This window comes from Vipera berus, assembly GCF_964194415.1.
Source record: "Vipera berus genome assembly, chromosome: 3".
NCBI lineage: Eukaryota > Metazoa > Chordata > Lepidosauria > Squamata > Viperidae > Vipera > Vipera berus.
This window is the reverse complement of record NC_138204.1, coordinates 118455919-118482709: the sequence shown is the minus strand read 5'-3', so window position 1 is coordinate 118482709 and position 26791 is coordinate 118455919. Positions and strand designations below refer to the sequence as shown.

The 26791-nt window shown below is 41.1% G+C and overlaps 1 protein-coding gene across 1 annotated transcript; it reads left to right on the top strand.

Moving 5' to 3' along the window:
* UCK2 (uridine-cytidine kinase 2) lies at nt 1-25878 on the top strand (the record flags this gene model as incomplete). Its single annotated transcript, XM_081325378.1, is given in 10 exon segments — nt 1-81; nt 83-103; nt 6635-6670; nt 6674-6794; nt 7428-7524; nt 17072-17214; nt 22950-23047; nt 23334-23382; nt 25739-25842; nt 25846-25878. Coding segments are annotated over 10 exon segments (783 nt in total).
* Between the last annotated feature and the right edge of the window lie 913 nt (nt 25879-26791).

The following is a 26791-nucleotide window of genomic DNA, read 5'->3' as shown; positions in this document are numbered from 1 at the left end:
ATGGCGGGGGACAGCGAGCAGCAACCCCAGCGCTATCGCGAGTTCGTCGGTGGAAAAAAGCCTTTCCTCATTGGAGTTAGCGGGGGGAACAGCCAGTGGCAAGGTGAGCAGTTCCATTGCAAGGTGGATAATAAAAATGCAGCAATATTCCGGAAGTGGGCAGCGCGCCTCTTAAGACCCGCTAAAGTTCCTCTCCCAGATGTTGACATTACTGACATTAAGCACTAGGCTTGGGATTAAATATAGCTGCTCCCGTGAATAGTATTTTTTTTTACACTCTGTGTGTGTGTGTGTGCGTGCGTGCGTGCAGTGCTTCTACCACGTGCGCAAAATAATTTAGTTCTCAAATTAATCCCGTGCACGTGTTTTGGGAGGCACTTCCTTCCTGTCCTGTCGGTGCACCGGGGGAGGAGGGAGGAACAAGACGCGAGTAGACCAGTACATCGCGATTTTGCGCTTCGCAATCGCTCGAGAGATTCCCGAGAATATTCGGTGCAGGAAGGGGCGCAAAGAAGATCCAACTGCCCTTGAGATCCTGCAAGGCGACTCCATCCCAAAACGTGCCTTCGAGTTTTCACCGACACTTGGTTCTCTTACAATTTCCCTTTTTTTAAAAAAAAATATGTTTTATTATTTTATTTTTTTTACATAATCACCTTAATATTTGGTAAACGTCGTGTTGTCTGGGTTTATATTTAAAAAACAATAACAATTAGTTTCTATAATTCTATAGTCCACAGAATAGCTTTGCTTGTTCTCTTCTTCCAAAAACGTTCTCTTTTGCCAATCCTGAATTAATACAATTGTTATAATTTAAGTAAATAACAATTAAATATAGACATTTTTTTAATATTTCTGCAAATAATAACCACATTGATATAAAGCTTGTCTAACTGATCATCTTGATTTCCCTATCATAGATCCTGTTTAAAATTCTTATTTAAGTTTGTTTTTCCCACAATATTAGAAACATTCTTGCTGGTTAAAGTTTTCATACTAGTATTTAAGTCTTTTTCCTCATACAGGCCATCCCAACACTTTTCTCATATCTTAAAAAAATAAAAAAGAAAGGAAAAGAAATAAGATAGTATACTTACTACTTAAAATACATATATATCCCTCATAGACTAAAGTACATTTATATCCAGAATTTTTCTCTTCTTTTTAACCATGTTCAAGCAATTTTAATCTTTAAGAGTTCCATTTAATAAATCCAATTATCTAATCCTTTAGATCTAATCAAAACATTTTATCCATTCACAGTTTTCTCAAGATCAATTTCACTTGAGTATCTAAAACATTTCCTTCATATGGACCATCCCAACATTTTTATATTTCTCCTGTCCAAAAACCAAAACACAAAGGAAAAAAGAAGAAATACTATATTACTTGAGGGGCTCATCCCTCTTAAACTAAAATTCATTTATATCCAAAATCTTTCTTTAACCATATTCAAACAGATGTTTAAATATTCCCTCTGATAGATCCCATTATCTAATTTCTTGATTCTCACTTTAGCCTTTTTTCCCCCAGACATCTTTCCTGATCAATATGTTTCTCTCTTCCCATAGTCTTATATATGTTGTTGTAGGTGCAAAGGGCAAATCAGGTGAGATGTTTTTATAGGAAGTTTTCGCCCCTTCTTATTCATTGAAATTCTTTTCCTTTCTTTCTCTCTTAATTTCTCTTATCATTTTTGTCTCTTAAATTCTGTAACCCATTTTGTCAAATCCTTTTTCTTGTCCTTAGACTTATTTTGTGATCTCAGAGTATAAATTGTCTTTTCCATGTTCATTATTTCCTGTAAGTTTTTTTCCACCTGGGTTGAGTCATACTTCCTTTCATTGTTAGGTTCCATCTTTAAATCTCTCTCCTCTGGTTCATCTGTTTTACCTGCTCACTGTTTATTTTTATTTTCTGAGAGGATTTTTGTTGTAAAGTTAAATTGAAGATGTATTCATTTATATTTTCAAAGTTATTTTTAATTTCCTCATGGTTTGGGATCATACTTTCCTCCTGGAAAGTATTTGTTTTTTCTTAGTTTATTCTTTCTGCAGATCTGTTTTTCCATGATAGCAAAAAATCAGGGTTTTCCTTTGTCTGCAGACAGCTTTAAAGTCACAGTTGAATAAGTATTTGTAATCCAGAAAGGTCAATTGTTTCTTCTAAAGTTTATAATTCTCGCTTTGTAGGTAGCCCAAGATGTTTTTTCTTTTTTTGTCACAGCTGTTCTCTGTTTTTAAGACATTGAAGGTCACCACCAACCAGTTATCTTTTCCTGGGCTTTGCCAATTCCTATATTAAAGTAATTACAATATTTTCATCCACCACTAGATGTCAGCACTAGTTTGGTTTTCAGTTTTCAAAATAAACAGTTATTTTCTTCTATTTTCACGATTTAAAAAGAAATCTTAAACATTCCACCAATCTCAAACTTATCCAGATTTAGGTCTTATATTCATTTCATTTCAGTATATTTCTGTCCCCACTTAAAGGTTTAATTTGCCGCTTCTGTCTGCAGGAGGGTGGGACAAAGATCTCCCTCCTTCTCACTTTTTTAAAATTTTATTTTATTCAAATACAAATAATACAAACATAATACATATAAATCTAAATAAAAAACAGTATAAAAATACAAATACTACAGTGCACCCATACCCCTGGAGACCATTTTTATTACCTATATTTCTTCTCATATAACAACTAACAATATACAATATATTTTAATTGTGCCCTTATCCCCTCCAAAACAGCATATATTCTTCAGCAGGTTTATTCCCTTTGCTTTCCACCAAGACTGTTTTTATAAAATCATCCCATATTTCATTATAATTATTTACTTTAATCATCCCTTTTTAAATTTAATTTCTGTTGTTAATTTATCATTTATTGCCATATTCCACTCATTTCTTTGAATAACCCAATTCCGTCTCCAATATTTAACCATCACTAATATAGCTGCCATTATCAGATTTACAATCAAATTCATTTTTTGCTTCATTTATATCTTGTTTTTCCACCAGTAACAGTAATGCAGCCCTAAATTTACCTTCAAAAGTTCTCTAATTTCCCTAAACACCATATCCCATATCTTTTGTGCACTATCACAATCCTACCACGTATGTTTATATGTTCCAATCTCTTTCTCGCAGCTCCAGCAAATATTTGTATATTTAACATCGATTTGATTTAATTTACGTGGTGTTAGGTACCACCTCCATATCACTTTATATCCATTTTCTTATATACTCTTCTGTTCCAAATATTTTTCCAATCTTTATCATCTATTTCTCCTAAATCTGTTTCCCAGATTAATTTTAAACCTTTTGCCTGATCTTCTAGTTCAGTTAATATTCTGTATATTTTCCCAGTTCTTCCTTTACCTATATATTCTTCATTTTCCTCACTTTCTTTTGTAATCATTTCAAATTTTGTTTTGTCTATCTTTCACCTCGAATTTTTCTTCCATTTTTCTCCATTTCTCTAACTGTATTAAATTCAACCAATTAAATTTAGTATCTGATAAAACATTCTTTAATTGTATTATATTTTTTATCTTGTTCTTTCAGTCTTCCCATTTATATATATGATTTTTTAAAAAAATGTTTTAAATAAAGAGCCTTGGTGGAGCAATGGGCTAATGGCTCCTTAGGTAACACCAGCTGCCTGCAGTTAGTGCAGGTTCGCATCCCACCAGGCTCAAGGTTGACTCAGCCTTCCATCCTTCCGAGGTAGGTAAAATGAGGACCCAGATTGTTGGGGACAATAAGCTGACTTTGTAATAATGCCGCTTGGGGGGGGCAAAAGCCCTAATAAGCAGGCATATACATAGAATGAAGGCTATTGCTAAGCACATTGATTTGTGCTTTAAATTGTAAGCCGCCCTGAGTCTTCGGAGAAGGGCAGGATATAAATGGGATTAAAAAAAAATTACTAATCCAATTTTAGAATCCAATCTTAGAGAAATTCTCCATTTCTACCACTGGTGTTAAAGGAGAAATTCCTGGCATTAACTGATATCTCTATTTATTCCATAATTCTATCAAATTTTTTAAAAAGGGATTTTGAATTCTCTTAACAATTTTTTAAATATCCTTTTTAAACCAATATGTTTCTATAGGATTGCCTATTTCCCTTAATTCCTTCAATTTTATATCGCTCCATAATAAATCTCTATTTACTGCTATAATATCTGAGACCACGCCTTCTCACTTTTGAGGCTTTTTGCTTCTTGGGTTTCCCCCCCCCCCTAGGAAATCAATTATCAAGTAGAAGAGAGAAAATCACTGTTCTTACCCAGTTCCAAGCACGTTGTTTACAATCAGCTTAAAATAGTACTTTGGGGATTTGGCTGCTTGTAGCTTGGGCTAGACTCTGAAATTAAGCTAGCCTTTTTCCTGTTGGTTTCTGGAGGGCTTTTCCCAGACCAGTCGGATCAACCACCATCTCTCTGCACTTGGTGGGACTTCCCTCCTTCTTTATTGCCTCTATGTGGTGACTTCAGGCCCATTTAGGCCCTAATGGGCCCTAACAGACAGAAATTGGCCGTAGGATGCAAATCCCCGTGATCCCTCGGCTGCTGCACTACCGCACAAAACTAGAAGCCTCTCTTACAATTTCTGTAATTGTTAACTAATACTGATATCTCAAATGCTTTGAATCAAGTCAAGACTTGATTTTTCTTTTCTTTTTCCACGGAGGATTTTGTATTCATTTTGAAAAATGTAAATGGACTTCGGATTTGGATGATACAAACCAGGGAACAGACTCTTTAAGAATTTGTGGGGTTTCTCCCATTCTTTCTCATGGACTAGTTTTCTCCCACAACTTCAAGTAATGAGCTTCTAAGTCTACGGCTGAAAAGATTCTAGTTTTCAGAAGTTATTAGTCATTATTAGTTACTGGGAAAGAAGGCAGAATATACTCCAGTCACAACTAGGACTACCAAATATTGATTGCAAAAATAAGGAGAACTAGATTTTTCCAGATTTTTGAAGCTCATTGCTGGTAGCCTTAGTCATCAGGAAAAGGCATTATGAAAAGGGGTGTTTCAGAATTTATTCTGAATGCAGTCTCTTGGATATTTATATGAGAATTTCACACACTGAGATAATTTCCAAACAAATGATGGTTCTGATGTGAAAACATTACTATTTATCTTGAAGGACACAATATCACAATTAGAGAAAAATAAAAAGTTTATAATCAGTAAATATAATAAAAGATATGAGTTCTGAATTCTCATTCAAAGTTTTGCACAAAGAATTGGAAATTTGTTAATAAGTTCATCATTGTCTTTGTTAAGCTTTGTACAGAACTATCTCCTTCTCATGCGTCTGTAACATTTGGAGTTATGGGTTTTTCATCTACAAGTGGTATTGTATTATCTTTTGCTTAGACCAGGGGTTGGCAACCTGAAAAAGGAAAAGAGCCACTGGGAACCGGTTCCATCACACACACAAAAAAGTGAGAGCCGCATGCGTGCGTCCATGCACGCGCGTGCACAAAAAATGTTTTGCGCATGCGCAAAAAGTTTTTTTCTTACGCATGCGCGGACGCCCGCGGTTGCCACTTTTTTGTGTGTGTGATGGAACCGGTTCCCAGTGGCAGCGGCGCCGCTTGTTTGGAAAGCTGCCGCAGCCCGTTTGCACAGCTGCCGCCTTCGGCAGCCTGCAAACGTGCCGCGGCAGCTTTCCCAAAGAGCGGCGCCGCTGCCCGTTCGCGCGGAGGTGCGCGCGCACCTCTCCAAAGGTTTGGAGAGGTGCGCATGCACCTCCGCTCGTTCGGAGAGGTGCGCGCGCACCTCTCAGAACGGGCAGCAGCGCCGCTTGTTCGGAAAGCTGCCGCGGCCCATTTGCAGAGCTGCCGCTTTCGGCAGCCTGCAAACGTGCCGCGGCAGCTTTCCCAAAAAGCAGCGCTGCTGCCCGTTCGCGCGGAGGTGCGCATGCACCTCTCGGAACAGGCAGCGGCACCGCTTGTTTGGAAAGCTGCCGCGGCCCGTGTGCAGAGCTGCCACTTTCGGCACCCTGCAAACGTGCCGCGGCAGCTTTCCCAAAGAGCGGCGCCGCTGCCCGTTCACGCGGAGGTGCGCGCGCACCTCTCAGAACGCAGTGGCGCCGCTTGTTAGGAAAGCTGCCGCGGCCCGTTTGCAGGCTGCCGCCTTCCTCTGAAGGCGGCAGCTGTGCAAACAGGCCGCGGTAGCTTTCCCAACGAGCGGTGCCACTGCCTGTTCGGGCGGAGGTGCGCGCGCACCTCTCCAAAAGGGCGGTGCCACTCTCCATTTGGAGAGGTGCACGCGCACCACTGCCCGTTTGAAGAGGTGCGCGTGCACCAGGCGGCTGGGAGCCGCAGGAGACGGCTCAAAGAGCCGCATGCGGCTCCAGAGCCGCGGGTTGCCGACCCGTGGCTTAGACATCTTGCTGAATTGAGAACTACAGGCTCGCTGAATTTGTGTGCTCCTCTGGTTCACCATTTTTATTTTGTGACTTTACAATTTTCCACTGGAGCTTCTTGAAGCCAACAGACAAACTGATTCTGGAGAGTTAGAGAGTTACCAACTGCGGTACAGATTTTCTTTCTTCATGTAACCATGCCAAAGTCTTTGCTCATCTTCTCTTCCTTATATTTTTTACAGTCCTCTGTTTGTGCCAAAATTATTCAACTGCTGGGATAGAATGAAGTAAACCTCCATCAGAAACAAGTTGTGATTCTAAGCCAGGACAGTTTTTATCGTGTACTCACCACAGAGCAGAAAGCAAAAGCCCTCAAAGGCCATTTCAACTTTAACCATCCAGGTGACTTGTCACTGATTGATAAGGGAATGGATAAACATAGACACATCTTGTCTTTTAATTTTCTCAAGACAGACTTGGAAAACTGAAATGTTACAATTCTATAATCTGCTTTCTAAAAATACAACTCTGTTGAGAAGTGGCCCAACCATGAAAAGCAGCTACCTGGGCTAGAAGACTATGGATGGCTTTAAAGACTATCATATATTAAAATTAAATAGAAAGAAAAATACACAAAATTATGAATAATCAGATAAAAACTCACAGGACAAAACAGGCACATTTCCAGCCTTCAATTGTTCCAAAGCAGTAAATGGAGACATGGGAGGTTTGGGGCTGTGTGTACTGTTATAAAGTTGTAAGCATTTCCATTTAATACCATTTTCAATGACTCATTCCCCTGAGGAAAGGCATTAGTATTTCCTTTCCCTCTGCAAGAAAGTGGGATAAGTAGTAGGCACCGTTTTCATGGCAGCTAAAGATCTGCGAAGACTACATAAATTTAAGGAGGCTCAGTATAAAATAGATAATTTACCTGGATGCTAGCTCTCCATCAGAAGGTTAGTCACGCATTGAAAGCCCAACAGCTTATATGTTAATTACATCTTTACATATTATCTGTGATTCTCTTTACAGATGCCTTTGACAATGAATTGATTGTCCAAACACTTAAAAAGATCATGGATGGGAAGGCAGTTCAAATACCTGTTTATGACTTCATTTCTCATTCTCGGTAAGTTTGCTTTTTGCACATCCCATTTCACAGCTCAGTACTTGCGATATAAAACATTGTTCTTAAGATGCTCTGCCCACTAGCAACAGAGAATGCCACTGAGCACTTAGTGGAGATTTTGCATCTTGTTTAAGCCCGCCCTTCCTTCTGGCTTTTGGCTCAGCTGGTGATAATCCAGCTGTTCCTCTGTGCTATTTAGCATGAATCAAAGATCATTTGGGAATTGGTTTCAGTAGCCTCATGAGCTTAAGTGTTTATCTCACCATAGGAAAGCTTTCAAGATTTCTGAATCGCCTGTGTGGCTTGATAATGTTGAATAAAATGAACTGGAACAGGCTGTGCTAGTATTTTATGTAGTGAAAAATATGCAGAAGAAATTTTGAACTTAGCAATGTTTGGCTTTAGATACCGGTAGGTTGCCTTTTTCTAAAAAAAAATAGGATTACATCTTGATTGTGGGGATTCATTCTATTTTTAAGGTTGATATGCTAGTTGTATCCTTTCTTAGCTAAAAGATATTTGTTCACAGTCACGTATATAATGCCATGTTGACATTAGGTTACAATATATTTGAAACTGTCTTCAGGTTCACTTATGAAAATTATCACTGGCATATTTTCTTCCACTAATTAGTAGTATTGTGGCCACAAAGAAGTTGATCACTGCTGTCTTCTGTGTTAAGAGTCACAGCTCCTCCTAAGTAAACTTTTTTGAAGATTATAGTCCTGGATAATACTTTATATTGGCCGTCTTGGCTATCTCTTGAAAAGTAAGATATATACTATACATACAATGCTATTTCTAATTGTTGCCATTTTTTTCTTCATCACTTCTTTGCCAGAAACCATGGGACTATAATTTGGTCTTAAAGGGAAAAAGGTACTTTGAAACACATGATTGTACTCATGTTGGCAATTTCTTAAAGCAGATGCATTTTCCATGGGATTCTCTATACCTGCCATGCAATCCTGCAAAAAGATGCATTCAGTTTAAGAATTGCCAGCATGAGCATAGTCGCATGCTCCCTTCAAATCCAAAGTGTTGTCTATGGAGAGTCTCAGTCATCCAGATCACGGTTGCCAAAAGGGGCTTTTTCCAAAAGGCATTTGGATTTTCTTGGTTTTTTTTTTCCTTTGAAAATGTTTCACTTCTCATCCAAGAAGCTTCTTCAGAACTGCAGTCAGTAGAGAAGCCAGCAGTTAAATTGCAAGTCGCAATCATGTGATGTCTCATTTAACCAAAATGGGTGACTTGCTTGATGCTGTGGAACTGACAGATCTGATCTGGTCATAAGAGGTCTCACAATCCTGACCATTTTGGCTCTGTTCCTGCAGGCCACCAAAGGAGTTCCTTCTATGCATGGTGGGGAGTTGAACTCTGGATTCTTTCAGCCAACCCCTAGACCAGAGGTAGGCAACCTTGACTCTTTTATGACCTGTGGACTTCAACTCCCAGAATTCCTGAGCCAGCACAGCTGGCTCAGGAATTCTGGGAGCTGAAGTCCACGAGTCATAAAAGAGCCAAGGTTGCCTACCCCTGCCCTAGACACAAGCGGAGCTGAGTAGAGGGTAGAGAAGTCAGCACAGTAAGGTATACAGCATGTACAGGTTGTCCTCAACTTACAATAGTTCATTTAGTGACCGTTCAAAGTTACAACAGCACTGAAAAATGTAACTTGTTATCACCATTTTTCACACAACCCTTAAGGCATCCCCATGACCATGTGATCAAACTTCAGATGCTTGGCAAATGGTATGGCATATGTATGACCATTTCTGGGTCCCAGGGTCATGTGATCACCTTTTTCAACCTTTTGACAAGCAAAATCAATGGGGAAGCCAGATTCTCCTAACAACCGTGTTACTAGCTTAACCACTGCAGTGACTCACTTAACTGTGGAAGGAAAAGTCATAAAATGGGGCAAAACTCACTTAACAAATGACTACCTGTAGTGCCTCAGGCAGGTGGGGGAGACTTTGGGAGGTCCAGTACAAGCCACATGTCAGTATCTCTCCATTCAAAGGCTGAAAATCCTGCTTGGATTCCAGCAGGGAGAATTTTCAGCTCCTGAGTGGATCCTCTCAAGGCTCCCACATGCCGTGAGGCACCCCACGTTCCTTACCTCAGGGTCGGACTCTGTTCACCTAACAACTTGTGAAGTTGCTTAACTATCTCAAATGAGAGTGTTAGGATTGCAGACATTGAGCAAAGTAGGCAGTCTAGGCTTTACTCAACAATAGAGATTCCAATCCCAATTGTGGTTGAATGTCAAGGATCACCTATACCTATATTATTAAGAAAAGTACTTCTAAACCTTTTTGGTGATTCCAAATTTTGATTTAAGTGTGAAATATTAAAGTTTCTTACCATTTATTACTGACTTCCTTCTGTTTTGTAAGTAGAGACCTGTCATTTGCCTCTCTAGAACATTATCAAGTGCCATATAAATTGGCTATGACTAAATTTTTTAATAGGAAATGTATAATATTATTTTACAATCAAGTCAGATCACAATTTTACTATGGACATAGACCAGCATATTGTTTGACATTAATAAGTTGGACAGCCAATAAATGTAAATAAAAAAAAACTAAGTACTTTGATACTATAATCTTAGAGCTATTTATTTTACTTATAAGCCACTAAATCAGTACAAATGCATGGCAGTTTACCAAATAATCAAATAACTGTTAAAACGTCAGCAAGCATAAATGTTAAAATAACCAAATTAACAATATTAGCTTGATTATAGAAATATTAAAACATCAAATTTTAAAATAAAAAATAATAAAATACATAATTTTTTAATAAAACCAAAGGAAATAATATTAAAGATGGCAATAACAAAATATTCCATTAAATGGTCGTTAGAAAAGTTTAATTTTCAGTAGTTGTTGGAACAAGGATGGAATGAGCAAGCCTTCATTCCAAGGAAGAGGGTATTGGGTAAGGCTAGAGCAGCAACTCAGGAAAGACACTTCTTAGCCTGCATTCCCCTTACTCCATGAAAGTGGGGTATGATCAGAAGCTTCTCTCAGGAAGAATGCAGTGGATAGACAAATTCAGGAAGAAGGAAGGTCTTGTAAGGTACCTTGGTGCCAAGGCATATACGGGTTATAAATAAAAAGCAGCACTCTGAATTATATCTGGAAATCTTTTGTGAACAAATGTTACAAAACACAGTTGTAATGTTCTTTTGGTGGATAATACCTACTGGTAAAGAGGATGCTGCATAGTGCACCACTTGCAGTTAACCTCCATCTACTGTGATACTGCACCCTGACCAATGGATGTCTTCTGGGGTCTTTATGTTAAAGGACAGCACACCACACATATTAAAAACTACAGTATAAGGATGATCTTTCTTGCCCAGTCAGCACCCCTGACCAATAGAGAGAAAAATGACTAAGATAGTGTCTCCAACTCTCAACCCCTACAGGCAATCGAGTAGATTGATTGATTGATTGATTGATTTGAACTTACTGTATATGACCACTCATTTCACAAGAAGTGACTCTGAGGAACACACAACAATCAGTATTATGCTTAATGTTATTAAAAAGTGCTGAGAGGTTTAGTAGGACCATAAGATGTATACTACCTCAGTCTAGGTTCTGACAAAGGTCATCCACCACTGCAATCAATGCCATTTCTGTTCCAGACCCAGGCCTGGATGCTGACTGGAAGACGTCCTGATAATCCATTTCTTCTAGCGCATTCTATATTTGAAATCCCATTACCTTGCTCAACAATTTTCCAGGAATGGTTGGAGATTGGACAATAATGTTTAAATATGAACAGTTCTAGGAAGGGCCTCTTTAGGAGGGGTGCACTATCCAGATCCTTGAGGAGCCTAGGGTGATTCATCCAAATTGTACTGTTTGCCCTCAGAAGATTCAGATTGCAGTCATCTCATCTAGAACAGAAAATGTTTGACCACTGCAAAGGGCTAGATGTCATCCAGTTCACATCCAGATCATCCTGCAACCAGAGCAAAAGCAAGGCCCAGTGTGTAGCTGCCTTCACGTTGGCCTCACATTTCTGGGTATGCCTATGATTGCCAGGGAGCTCAGGAAATGCCAGGTCCTCATGGACATGGAGATTGAAGTACCCAACACCAGCCCCAAGACTAGGTCCAGCAACCTGGACAGGGATCCTATGGAGCATCAGCGTTGCCAGTTCAGTGGTAGGGTCTCTAATTTGTCTCTACAACCCAACTTAACGCACATGCATGCTGTACTACCGTAAGAGCAAAGCCCTTGTTTACAGCAAGTCCTGTTTATACAGTAGTGTCAGATTTCTTTCAGGGTGTCTTGTTATCCTTGCCAGGTTAGGTCTTTGTAACAGACAAGATTTGGCTTTAAATGGAGGTGGCATTTTCCCTTCTATACTGAAAAGAACGGGGAAGGGAAGGGATGGTGTTCTGGTACAGGCAATTGTATTGCGAATATAATTCCTTGTTAAGACACCTATTGGTCTGTTTAAGCGAATTTAGTCACATTTAACGGCCCTTTCCAGACAGTGAACTCATAAAGCACCTGGTTCATCTGAAATACCTTTATTTTGCATGTAGAAGGTGGTTACAGCAGAGAAGGTGTGGTCAGGTGAATCTGGTCGGTGCTTTAAGGTCGAAAGATTACTGTCTGCATGGCTTGTGTTCAGATGTTACAATGGAGGATGGAACACAAGGGAGCAAGGAGAAGGAGGAAGTCCAACCCAGAAGGGGTGGATCCTAGTACAGCATCATGAGCAGGATAGGAAATACATCACAAAGGGGGAAGGTACTGGCAGACCCAATTAGCATATTATAATTTCCCAAGAACAGCCACGTGGTGGCAGCACAGATGGGTAATGAGACCTTTCCATGTTTGTGCCCCTTTTGTCCACATTTGATACAACTAAGCTTGCAGGGGGAAAAGTTCATGAAGTGGTAGCATTTACTAAAATAAGGTAGCAAAGGTAAGATTTAAAAACCCAAAATCTGATACTCACAACTCGAAGACAAGTCTGGTTAACAAAGGCAAAGATTTATTGAAAAGAAAATTGAAAATAATAAAGAAAATAATAAAGAAAGCGTTTGCAAACACGGCCTCTTAGACCCTTCCCAAGTTGGATTGGGTTCAAAGAGCGCGCTGAGCAAGTTTCAAACCAGGCATTTATACTTTCTTTTCTCAATACATGCCCCCCTAAGAAACTTAAGTTAGTCTTTGAAGTCATTTACATTTCTAAAAGATCTTCTTTGAACTTTTACATCCAAAAGACTTATTGTAACAACTTCCTTACATCCCTTACTACATTATCTTGTTTTACTCACCACCTTGAGATGTTCCTATCCTTTTTAACATTTCAAAAGAACTTTGTTGATTACCATGTGTGAATTCTCTGTCTAAGCAGGAAATAGATAGCCCCACATCTTAGTGTTACATTTTATACAATTCATTGGTGTTACATTTTATACAATTTATTGGTGTTACATTTTATACAATTTATAAAAGAATAACCTTTATTTATTTTCCTTTACAAATAACACACGCTTTCTTTGCCTGTGTAGTTATTTAGCATATTTCATCACCCTGACTATTTCATTTGGCTCTCAGAAGCATTAGCTGTGAGTGGTTAAAGTTGCAGCAATTGCCGTTGCCTAGGACACAAAATTATTCCCCAAATGTCTATTTAAGTTAGTTTTTAATTTATTAAGACATACAGCAGTCAAACAAGCCCCAGATAAGAGTTAGGGAGAATGGGCAGGCTCATCCCAAATGCAGATTAAACCTCAGAGAAAATAGCTGTGACAGCAAACAGGTAAGCCTTTGAGCACATCCAAAATAAAACAGCGCAGTCTATTTGATTTCCTAATGGAATCTGTACCCAACTGATCCATTCCTGAGTCCTGGAAGATTTACACTACACAGTCTTTGAGCGGGGTGCTCTTTCCCCCCAAACTCACACTGAACTTCCTTGGAAAAATTAAAAAGAACAAAAAGCCTTGAAGAAATTGCTCCTTGAAGTTTTAACTTCAAGAATGTGAAGGGTGGGGGTGGGGGTTGCTTGTTCAGGAATTTAGCTAAATAACCTTCCTGAGTTTCTTTATTAGCAGAGGACGATGTTTTATATGGAATTTGTTTCACTATTTATGCCTGTAACCACAGTATATAAACAATGCTTTTCCCCCCATAAATATAGGAAAGTATGTATAGACAATGTTTCAAGTAATGCATTTTTCCCTATGCCCCCACCCAAATGATGGAATCATTTTGACCAAGTTTTATGAGCTTTGTATTCAGACTTGGCCCTTTTCTGTGTTATTTTTTTCATTTTCTTTGAATGGATTTAGTTACATTTCACAGCTTTTCTTTAGTTCCCCTTGTGGTGAAGGGCATATTAAGAAAAAGGTTTGAGGGAGGGCATCAAATGTATAAACAAAGGCACCATTTGGTCCCAGAGTTGGTCAAATATAACGGAGAAACATAGAGTTCGACATGACTATAAAAGTTTACAGGTTCTTCTTGATTTACCATCTTAGTCGAGCTTGGAATTTTAAACGTGAGTCACTGCAGTTGTTAAGAAGATGCCCATGTCACACAGCAACCACAATGCCAGTTCTTCTCATTGCGATCATTAAGCAATTGTGCAGTTCATTAAGCGGATGGAGTGAGAGTTGCCTGGCAAAGGTGGGCAGGCAGGCAGTGAAGAAGGGCTAGAGAAAAAATGCTTGGATATTCATGATCCCAACCTTTTTTCTAGCCCAGTGCTGCAGTTCCCCTCCCCTCTGTACAGAATGGCTGCATATGGCCAGATTGATTTCACCCAGCGTGGGGTGAAATCAGTCTGAGGAGCTCTCGAAAACATTGGCTAAAGAAGTCTGTGTGCCATGTGGAATTTTGGCACAGGGTGCTTGCAGTTGGTGAGGTTTGCAGCCAGTCTGGCTACAAGCATCCCATACCGCTAGTGCCTTGTGGCAAAATCCTCTTGGCTTTTGCCATGGACTTTTTCAGTCAGCATCTTTGAGAAAGACAGGGCTGCACGGTGGAGAGACTTTGCCCTGTGCAGAATGAAACCACTTTGGCTGGCATCCCTTCTGCTCTCAAAGGCTGGCTGAAAAAGGTCTGTCCCCCAAAGGGGTCCCAATTGGCCTTTTTCAGCCATCCCCCAGGAAGCACATCCAACGTAGAACTAAGGAGAAATTTCCTGATTGAGAACGATCAGTAGAATGGCTTGCCTCCAAATGTTGCAGGTGCTCCATCACTGGAGGTTTTTAAGAAGAGATTGGACAGCCGTTTGTCCAGAGTGGTAGAGGGTCTCCTGCTTGAAGTTGATCTAGAAAACCTCCGAGGTCTCTTCCAACTCTTGTTATTATGTTATCTGGAGGGTTGCTCTCAGCCAGCAGGGGTCTAAGACTTTTAGGTTACCACCATTGGCCTCTTAGCCTCCAGCCACTCGCCTCAGTCCATTCACAGCCAGCTTTCCTCCTCTGCTGACCCTCCCCTGGACATTCTCCCTGAGCAATGGGCCACTGCCCCTCTGCCCCTCGCCCTTCGGCCTGGCTCATTTGTCCAGACACCGTTTGTCCTGGGTGTTTCAGCCCATGGGACAAGAAGCCATCAGCCAATTGGGTGGCACGAGGCAACAATGGCGCTGGGAAGGGAGAGTGAGGGGGCTGTGAGGGGATGCGATTGGTAACAGATTATGGGAGAGAGCAAGATCTGCGGAGGGTTGGGCAGCAGGCCAACGTTGCTGCTTGTGTGCCTGGGAAGACGGCAGGCAAATGCTGCTTGCTCACTGCTGCTGGGGCTACTGAGGGAGCAGCAGGGCACTGATGGTAAGCGCAGCTGCTGGGGGTTGCCTGGGGGGGGTTGAACGATGCTGATGCGCAGTCGGAGGGGCAGCCAAACTGCCTGCTCAGCATGAGGCCAGAGTCCAGGTGAGGAGGCGATGGGGAGGGGGGTGAAAATGGGAAGCTGCCGTGGACAGTGAGCAGGCAGCAGTGGGCAGGGGCTTCCCATTTTGACCTCTCCCACTACCGTAGCCTCTGCGCCTGGACTTCAGTCTAAAACTGAACAGGCAGTTTGGCTGTCACCCCAACGTGCCCTGGCACCGTTCCACCCTCCCCAGGCACACCCAGCAGCCACGCGCAAGCAGGGTTTGCCTGCCATCCGCCCCCCCCCAGATCTTGCTCTCTCCCGTAACCTATCACCAATTGCATCCCCCTCACAGCCCCCTCACTCTCCCTTCCCAGCGCCATCATTGCCACCTGCCACCCGATTGTCCTGCGGCTTCTTGACCTGTGGAGTGAAACTCCTGGGACAAACTGTGTCTGGGCGAATGGGCCAGGCTGAAGGGCCAGGGGTCCATTGCCCAGGGAGAATGGCCAAGGGAGGGACAGCAGAGGAGGAAATCTGGCTGTGAATGGGCTGAGGCAGGTGGCTGGAGGTGAAGTGGGCGCAGCCAATGGTGGGAGACTCAAGGTCACATTCCAGCCAGCAGGTATTTAAATGGGAGTTAGCATACTATATTCCCAAATAGGCAGGAGCTAAGGACCCAATTCAGTAAGAGGAGCAGCAAAGCTTTGGTTGCTGTTTCCCCAGCAGGTGAGAAAATAAAAGGCAGGATTCCATCTTGGGCTTTACAACTGGGTGTCATGGGTCTAAATCACAAAGTAGGATGCTGTTTCCTCCTTCGCTCACTCACCCAGTGCTGCTTGGAAGCAAAATTACTCTTTCTGTTACAATACAGAGCATAGATTAATATGATTGGAAGAGACCTTCTAGACCAGGAGTCTTCAAACTTGGCCCCTTTATGACTTGTGGACTTCAGCTCCCAGAATTCCTCAGCCAGGCATGCTGGCTGAGGAATTCTGGGAGTTGAAGTCCACAAGTCATAAAAAGGCCAAGTTTGAAGACCCCTGTTCTAGCTGAACTCTCTTCTTATACTATTCCAGATGTAGTCGTTGTCCAATCTCTTCTTGAAAACCTCTAGTGAAAACCTCTACAGTTTCTGGAGGCAAGCCATTCCACTGTTTGGCCTGTTCGTCGAGTCTAGTCGTTAAGGTACTAGGCTAGAAAGCTGGAGACCATGAGTTCCAGTTCTGTCTTAGCCAGGAAAGCCAGGTGAGTCACACTCTCTTAGCCCAACTCGCCTCACAGGGTTGTTGTTGTGGGAAAAATAGGAGAAGGAAGGTAGGTTGGATATGTTTGCTGCCTTGAGTTATTTGTAAAAATAATAAAGGTGGGATAACAATAATAAATAAATCAATTTCCACTGTTGGGAAATTTCTCCTTAGTTCTAGGTTAATGATCTTCCACCAGTTACTTCTTATCCTGCCCTCAGGTGCTCTGGAAAATAGGTGAATCCCCTCTTCTCTGTGGCAGCCCCTCAAGTACTGAAAGACTGCTGTCATGTCACTCCTAGTGCTTCTCTTTTTTAGATTATCCCCTCATCTAGATCATTTATGAAAGTGTTGAAGAGTGCTGCTTGTTTTGTACAAGTAGAAGAGAATTGGTTGTTTTGTTTCTGAATTATATTTGAATCGTTTTGTGTATGTCTGTAGCAAAGAAGAAACAGTACGTGTGTATCCTGCTGATGTGGTACTATTTGAGGGCCTCCTAGTCTTCTATAATGAGGAAGTTCGGGATCTTTTCCAGATGAAACTATTTGTGGACATAGATCCAGACACTCGGCTCTCCCATAGGGGTAAGTTGTAGGATGACCCTCTCTTTATAGCAGGGGTGTCAAACTCAATTTCATTGAGGGCCGCGTCAGCATTGCGGTTGCCCTCAAGGGGCCAGGTGGGTATGGCCAGGGTGGGCGTGGCCTACTGGTTGGGCGTGGCTAATGTGGCCAGCTCTACATCGTTCGCATCAAGGGTGCCTATGGGGGCCTGGGCAGGAGCGGGACAGATCTGAGGGTCTCTGGCAGAAGGAGGGTCTCTGGGCCAGGGCCAAGGCAGTGGGGGCTGTTCCCTCACTGTTTCCAGGATGGCTTCACAGGCCGCATGAAACCACTTTGAGGGCCGGATCCGGCCCCCGGGCCTTGTGTTTGACATGTCTGCTTTATAGCATTAGCCCAAGATCGAATGAGTATACATCTACTGGGCAATACTTCTCATTGGTTATGTGAGAACCGCAGGTGTATCCAGAGAAATCAACACAAATGACTATTCTTGAGAAAACTTTTAATTCACAGGAACATTTGGCCAATGTGTTTTGTTTCAGATTCAGAATTCTGCGTTCCTGAATTTCTGTTGATCCGTTTCAAGTCTCGCACAGTTTTGCTGAAATAAAATCAAAAACAAAATACGTAGATGTTTCAGGTTGTTTTCCTAGGATAAGTAGTAATATTCAGAATAATACTTTAGGGTGGCAAAAAAACTGGCTGAAGCTTAAGCAGCAGAGAAAGGCATAGAATGCACCATTGACTGCATCAGGTGGTAAACAAGGTCATGCAGAGAGTGTTCATATATACTTAAGTTTAGCATAACAATCGGCACGGAGCCTTTTGCATGTTTAAGTCAAGCATAGTTCAGTAGAGAAAAAGATGTTTTGCTGAGTTAAGGTATGCATGTGACTCTTGTCTGTAGATTGTGGAGTTTTCAGAGCATCTTTGCAGACTACAATCTTATAGCATAGGTATCTTGAATAAACAATATCAAGAACCAAGAGCATGCACAGACTGCTCACACCCAGGTTTAGCAGGTCAACCAGTATAGAGCTGCTCTGCATTTTAAAATGCCTTCTGAAGTTTGCATAAACAAAAAGACTCAAGGGAACATTGAATGCAATGCAAAGGTGACCTTGGTGTCTTTTAGTTTAACCCCCTGCCAAAGGCAGGAGACCTTATACCATCCTGGACAAATAGTTGTCCAATCTTTCCTGGAGGTTTGGGGAATGGTATAAATGCTACTTTAGAAAGGGGGTTGGACTAGAAGACCTCCAGGCTCCCTTCTAGCCCTATGATTCTGTGAATGCATTTGATTAAGAAAGTCAAAAATTCCAAGAACCAACCAATCCGAATTATTTTTTGCTTTTGGGATGTGTTGAGATTCAGAAACTCCAAAACAGCCAATCAGAACAACAACAAAAGCTGGCTTTTGAACTTTTGGGGAAAAGATTGTATTAGCTAAAATCATGTTGATTGAGTCATAATGAATTTTGGTGCATAGATGAACTCTATTTTTTAATTAGAAAATTTTATTAATTGCCTTGGTGGAGCAGTGGGCTAATGCCTCCTTAAGTAACACCAGCTGCCTGCAATTAGTGCAGGTTCGCATCCCACCAGGCTCAAGGTTGACTCAGCCTTCCATCCTTCCGAGGTAAGTAAAATGAGGACCCAGATTGTTGGGGGCAATTAAGCTGACTTTGTAATAATGCCGCTTGGGGTGTGTGTGTGAAAGCCCTAATAAGCAGGCATATACATAGAATGAAGGCTACTGCTAAGCTTGTGAGTCTTCGGAGAAGGGCGGGATATAAATGGAATTAAAAAAAAATAAAAAAAATTAAATGTACATTTAAAAACAAAAGTGGACATGATTCAATTTCCCTGGCTACAACACTGCTATTAGTATTACCTTATGTTACAGAATGAAAAACAGAAACTTAAAATACATTCTATGAAAAGGACAGAGTCATATAACATCTGTAAATTTTTTGGTAAACCATCTTTCAGTCGTCAACGTTGTATTTACATATCTTTCAGTTGGGTCCTGATATAGGTGCTAATAAGAAGTCCTTACGTTATCAACTAATCAATTGATAGTCATCTCAGCGATCCTCCTTATCCCTAACCAGTTGTACAAATTTTGACAAATTTCATAATACTGTTTCAGTTTTATTTTTAATCTCTAGAGTTAACCTGTCCATTTCAGCGCAGGATAAAATTGTATTTATTATTTCTTCTTCAGTGGGGGTTTCCTTTCTTTTCCATTTTTGGGCATATGCCAATCTTGCTGCGGTTAAAATATGCAATAGTAAGTAGAAAGATGCTTTGCTGAGTTTATCATTAATAATCCCTAATAAGAAGGTTTCTGGTTTTAAATCAATTTTTTGTAATAATATTTCTTCCAACCAATTTTTTATCCGATGCCAAAAATTTTGCACTTTTGAACATTCCCACCACATGTGATAGTAAATCCCTGGAAGCCTTCTGCATTTCCAGCACGTCGGTGAGATTTTTTTACCTAGTTTTGCTAGCCTTGTAGGGGGAAGGTGCCATCTATAAAACATCTTGTACAAATTTTCTTTATAGGAGGTGGCTAGCGTTAACCTCCTGTTTCTATCCCATAATGATTCCCAATTATCTAGGTCAATACTGTAACCAAAATTTTTGCTCCAGATTAACATTGTTTCTTTTACCTGTTCTTCTAACAAATCTTGTTCTAATAAATATTGATATATCTTTTTTTATCATTTGATCTTCTGTTCCTAGAAGATTTTATCTAATTCTGTATGCTCTAATTTTATCCCTGGTTCTTTTTTGTCTTTTCTGTATCGTGACTGTATTTGTAAGTATGCCCACCATTCCAACTCTATACCGTCTTCTAATAGTCTTTTCCTTGTTTTCAGGTCTCCATTCTTGTCTAAGATATCTTTATATGTGATTACTCTTCCTAAATTTATGAATTTGGGGTGCGTGAATATCTCTAATATGGATAGCCAATTGGGGATTTCTATATAATTAGATTTTTTTAAATTTTTATCCATACATCTAATAGTGCCCATCTAATATGATGATTCTGGAAGTACTGATGAGCCTTATATTTCCCGTTCCACATTATGGCATGCCACCCTATTTGCATGTCATGGCCTTCTAATGCTAGTAGTCTTCTGTTCCTTAAGTGTATCCAATCCTTTATCCATACCGATATTGCTGCTTGATAATATTTTTCCCAATTCGGGAGGCTGAGCCCTCTGCGTAGATGAACTCTTGATGCTGATTGATCTTTTTGATTGTGGAGTTTTGAAGAGTGTTTGAGCATTTGAAGATCCTAACTGCATAGCTTTTTTGAATCTCAACGGAAATCTGCACACATGGACATAAACAAATAGACCCAACCAAATCAACAGATAGCATTTCTTGCATTTTCATCACTTTTGTGTAAATTTAGGCATAAAGGGCAAGCTTTTTTTGATCAACTTTATTAAGTTTCAATGAGGGATAAAATAGAAAATATCAGAAAAGGAAAAATGGGGGGGAATAGTAGTGCATATGCATGCTTTCAAACACAATGTTTAATATTATTTCCAACATTTCATTTGCTTTTCTTCTTGGCAGTATACAGTACCCCATTCAAAAAAAGTTCAGCTTATAGTTAATGGGTGGTTTATTTTCTAAGAAAAGAATTATGCTCAGAATGGCCAATTTTGTGCTTCTGAGTTTTGTTACTAAGAATAATGGCTCAAATGCAGAAAAAATATCTGCGTAAGCAAGACAGCTGATGTCAACGAAATGTGTCCTTTGTTTGCTGTGGCTACTGCCCTGATGGCTGTAATATAGTTGTTCAGCCAGCAATATGCTCAGACAGCAGTGTGATTAATCTGCTTTGAGCTATATCAAGCAGCTATGCCATCATTACAGAAATACAGAATAACAGAATTGGAAGGGACCTTGAGATCTTCTAGTCCAACCCCCTGCTCAAGCAGGAGGCCCTATACCATTCCAGACAAGTGCCTGGCCTGTCTCTTCTTAAAAGCCTCTAGTGATGCAGCATCCCAACCTTTGAAGGCAAGCCATTCCACTGGTTAATTGTTCTGTCAGGAAATTTCTCCTTAGTTCTAGGTTGCTTCTTTCCTTGATGAGTTTCCATTGTTTCTTCTGGTGCTTTGGAAAATAGGTTGACCCCCCTCAAATATTGGAACACTGCTATCATGTCACCCATAATTCTTCTTTTCACTGGACTAGACAAAGCCAATTCCTGTTACTGTTATTCATGTTTTACTGTCCAGCCCTCTAATCATCTTTGGTGATCTTTTCTGCACTCTTTCCAGAGTCTACATCTTTTTTTATATATGGATGCAGTATTCTAAGTGTGGTCTTACTAAGGCCTTAGAAAGTGGGATTAATACTTCACGTTATCGTGATTCTATCTCTTTGATAAGCTTTTTTGGCTGCCGATGCTTACTGTTCGCTCACATTTAAGGGATTGTCCACTAGGACTCCAAGATCTCTCTCAAAGTTACTGCTGTTGAACCAGGTTTCATCTAATATGTACCTGTACATTTGCTTTTTCTTGCCTAGGTATAAAATCTTACTTTTCTCTATATTGATTTTGTTAGATAGGGTCCAGTGTTCAGGTCTCTCGAGATCCATCTGGATCGTGAGCCTATCTTCAAATCTGCCAAGATCCTTTTGGATCCTGAGCTTGTCTTCTGGGGTGTTGGCTATTCCTGCCAGTTTAGTGTCACTTGCAAAATTGATGAGTTCCCCTTCTATTCCCTCATCTAAATCATTTATGGAGATGTTGAAGAATAGTGGGCCTAAAATGGAACCTTGGGGTACCCCGCTGCTTCTTCCTTCCATGTCGGTGTACTTCCATTGAGGACTACACATTGAGTATGATTTGTTAGCCGCCACCTCCAGCACCATGTGCTGGGAATTGATATTCAGAAAGTAACAGCTCTTTCTCCTCTAGACCTGTGTCTTCAATCTCAAATTGCTACTGGAGGAAAGTAAACTGACTGCTTGATGGATCATCAACACCAACACTTCTTCAGCTTGTGCAGGCTGAAGAGAGCTCTTTCCCAGCATTGGGTCCTTTCTTAGCATCTCCCATCACGTTACCAGCTGGTGGTACCATTGTTTCATCAGAAAGAACAAAGTACTAAAATCAAGGTTCCTTACATCAGTTGTTCCTCCCCTCCCTTGACTTGCCAAACCTTGGCATGCCTTTCCTTTCACCAGGAAAGTTTTCTTGACCTGTGTGACCTCTTTCTATCTGACCTCATTCTCCTTGATATAGGGAATCTTAGTAGGGGTGGTATAGTTGGGAAAATTCTGAAATGCAAGTCGTTTAAAAAAAAAGAAAGGAGTTTAATATGATTTTGCATGGGTATAGCAAACAGCGATGTAAATGTATTAATTGGTAGAATTAAAAATAAACAAGATCTTACTGAAAGAGCTTTGAGGGGGTGAGTGAAAGTGGTAACTGAAACACGAAAAGGGATTAGTTTAGAAAGTAAGAGAACAGAAGAATTTGCGGAATTCTTTTTATCTGGCCTGCAGTTGTTCTGTGAATTTCTGTGGCTGAGCATGAACCTGAATCTTCTCTCTTCAATCCTAGTCTAAGACTAAAACCATTACATCATAGTAGCTCACTTGTCATATGAGGGCTTAAACGTAGTGTGTTTAGGCTGCACTTGTGAATGTACTGTAGCTGTGCACTATTTTTTTTTCTGTTGTCATTCACCTATTTCATGTTTCTTTACTGTCTGCAGTTCTCCGAGATATCAGTAAACGAGGCAGGGATTTAGAGCAGATCTTATCACAGTACATTACATTTGTCAAGCCAGCCTTTGAAGAATTCTGCTTACCTGTGAGTAAAAGGTTTTTCCCTTCCCTGGCATGGGAATTGGAGGTTTAGAGAAGAAGAACCCTGGTGGAACACTTGGTAGATAGATGTAGCAGTATTTCTGGAAGTCCTTTTATGGACTTCATCTGCTCTTGAAATGGCTGGCATGGACACCAGTAGAAAGGAAAGTGCAAAAATGGGGATTTCTAACTCCAGTTGCAGTTTAAGGGGAGAAACCCATCAACCCATCTTCTCGCAGAGAAATTTCCTCTCTATAGTTCCTCTAACATGATTTTCTCTTTTCTGGCAGACCAAGAAATATGCTGATGTAATTATCCCTAGAGGTATGGACAATGTTGGTGAGTATGGGATAAGGTGAAGAGAGAGTTAGATAATGGAAAATTGGAGGAATTCTGTAAGAAAAGCATTTGTCTCTGTCATTCTAAGTTAACAAACCTCTAGATATTAAAAAAAGAAAAGAACTGAGTAGACATGGCACTTTAATCTATTATATACATATGTACAGATTTTTTTTTAAAAAAGGTAATACAGGTAGTCCTTGACTTCAATGACTGTTCAAAGTTATGATGATATTGAACAAATGACGGTTACAATTGGTTCTTGGAGTTCTGGCTGTCCTAGCACTTCTGGGGTCATTCAGTCTGGATGCTTGGCAACTCACTTACAACTGGTTGCAGCACCTTACAGTTGCATGATCACCACTTCCAGCCAGCTTTCCCAGATAGTCAGTGGGGAAACCAGCAGAGAAGATTGCAAGTTGCTGGAGTAAATTTCCTCCACTCTGCAGTTTCCCCCAGTGTGTCTATGCTCACGCCCTGATCAACCACTCGTGCACCCCACGCATCATCCTGTCAGCACTTCCAGTAAACCAGATAGAAATACAACTAGATGGGCTAATTTTATTTTATTGTAAGGCTACATTAACATAATCTCGCAAGTCTGAAGGTACAAATCTCCCATTGCCACTTTTATCTGCCTGATCAATTAGGACGGGTCTTTCTTAAGTTTCTTCCTCTGATTGTTAAGCCATTGGGGGCTCTCCCCCCTTATCTGCTTGTTTCCTAGGCTGCATCTTTTCCCCTCATCCCTCAAGGTTATTCTCAGCTCCAGACCCTCACCACAACTCCCATGCATCCTTGTGCACCTTCTCCAATCCTTGCCACATCTCTCTTGCACAACCTCACTGCAGAATGGGACAACTCACTGTAGGACAGACATGTCAAACTCGTGACGTCACGCGACGTATCGGAGCTTTTTCCCCATTGCCGGCAATGGGGTGGGCGCGGTTTCGTTGCGACGCGTCTGGCCCACGGGCCGGCAGTTTGACTCCCCTGCTGTAGGACAATCCAACAAATACAAAATTTAAATTTCAATGGAACCATGACCAATAATAATAAAATCAAGTCAATCCAGAAATACAAGAGTTACAATAATTTTGTTGAAAACGTGGTCACCAATAATAAAAGTAACTGAATGAAATAATTAATACAGCATTGAATTGTCCTGTGGCAAGTAGTCCTGCAATAAGTTGGCCGTGGTAAGTTGTCCTGCAGCAAGCTGGCTGTGGGGAGTTGGCTACAGTGCGTTGGGCATAGTGAGTTGTCCTCTCTGACCCTTGCCTCATCTCCCATATCCCTCTTTGCATGCTTGTTCCAACAATCCTCCTGTCAGAAAATCTGGGTGCCCCTAAAACTAGACTTTTTCCAAAAATAAAATTTCTAAGTTCATTGTTATTTTTCATATCTATAATTTAGGGTATATTTTAATAACTTAAACTTCTAAAAATACCTTGTGCCAATCAAGACTACTTTATCTCGCCACTGATAGGTTCCTCACGAGTTCAGGACCACTGTTTTATTCTGTAGATTTATAACAGACCTGGGCATTTTATGGCCCGCTGGCCCCCAGGCCACATCCAGCCTTGTCTCTGTCCAGCCTGCATGAAGTCAATCAGAAATTAGAAACCAAATGTAAATAAGTGTGTTGCACGGGTGGGGAAAGAAGCTGAGTTGGATCCAGCTCTGAGCAGTCGCTGTGTGCTCTTTCAGTCAGTTGGATGCTGTGGGAGGGTGAGGAGAGAAAGTGTTTTTCTATGCCTGTGCAGTGCTCACCTCTTGCCTGGAGCAGCCTGAGGTGGTGGCAATCATTGTATGAGGCTCAGCCACTCACCACCGCTCAGTCGAAGTGCAGCTTTGCAGGCGAGTGGGTGGAATGCAGTTGGAAGCTATGGGTTCGGCCCTCCACAGCAGTCCCAGTTCCTCATGTGGCCCCTTGGGAAAATTTATTGCCCACCCCTAACCTACAATGAAGCAGGATGATAGTCTTAAGTCTATTAGATTTGTGCTCAACCAGTTCTCTTCCCCCCCCCCCCGCCAGAGTCAGGGCTTCACTCAGTGCCCAGCAATGTTTCTCTGTAGAACCTTAATTAGCATCCATGACTAACAGTGGAGGTGTCAGAGACAAGATTTGGAAAAATGGCTTTGATCGCAGATACTCAAAATCTTAGTAATAAAGCTCAGCTAAGGTACATTATTATTATTATTATTATTAATTTTATTTGTATACCGCCCTTCTCCCGAAGGACTCATATAGCAGTCTCTGCAGCAGTCCAGATTACTGTACACAGAGTTTAAAGATTTTGCTTCTGACTATCAATTTCAGCCTTCAAATCACCTCTTTTTCCCCTCTACCTAGTGGCCATCAATTTGATTGTGCAGCACATCCAAGACATCCTGAATGGCGGCCTCAACAAACACCAGCTCAATGGGTACCTGTATGATTATATTTCTCCCTGCCAGTAACAGTCCTCAGAATCCAGCAGCCGCCCACATTGATCTCACAGCAAGAGAAAGGCCTGCACTGCTATGCCCCATAGTTGCATTCTCTGAGTCCTTGCCCCTTCCCCTAATTGCAGTGCTTCATGGCTCATTAAAGTTCAAATTATGGTTGCCTGCAATGGTTTTGCTCCAGCCTTTTCATGGAGGAACGGCAATATCTTTCTATATGGTACTACAAATAGTTTCTGATATGTAGTATCAGCCAGTTTAGCTGCCATGATGGTGAGACATATCTTTTTCCCCCCCAATATTTTATTAATTTTTATAGTCACAAAATATTTTATCAGCAACATATTGTCTGGGTTCCAATGTTTAGTGTGTCCAAAGTAATTTTATAGTCTTCTCTATTTTTCCCCCAAAAGGCTTAAACCGCCGCTTATTCTGGGAGAAGGGATAAAAAAAGAAAAATAAAACCACTTAAGTTCTGGGAATTCTTTGCTTTTGGGTCACTTCCCCCCCCCCAAGAACAGGTTTTACAATCGTAGGGGAAGGAAAACAGTGTCACCCAGATCAGACATGTCGCTCACGCTTGTTAGATGCTTTCCCCTCCGGCAGACAGCAGCTTTCTCCTCTTGGTCCTGGATCAAGGAAGCCCTCAGTGTAAATGAAAAAGATTAAATGTAAGGTAAAGGTAAAGGTAAAGGTTCCCCCGTACATGCGTGCTAGTCGTTTCCGACTCTAGGGGCTGGTGCTCATCTCCGTTTCAAAGCCAAAGAGCCAGCACTTGTCCGAGGACGTCTCTGTGGTCATGTGGCCGGCATGACTAGACGCCAAAGGCGCATGGAACGCTGTTACCTTCCCACCATAGTGGTCCCCTATTTTTCTACTTGCATTTTTACGTGCTTTTGAACTGCTAGGTTGGCAGAAGCTGGGACGAGTAACAGGCGCTCACTCTGTTATGCGGCACTCG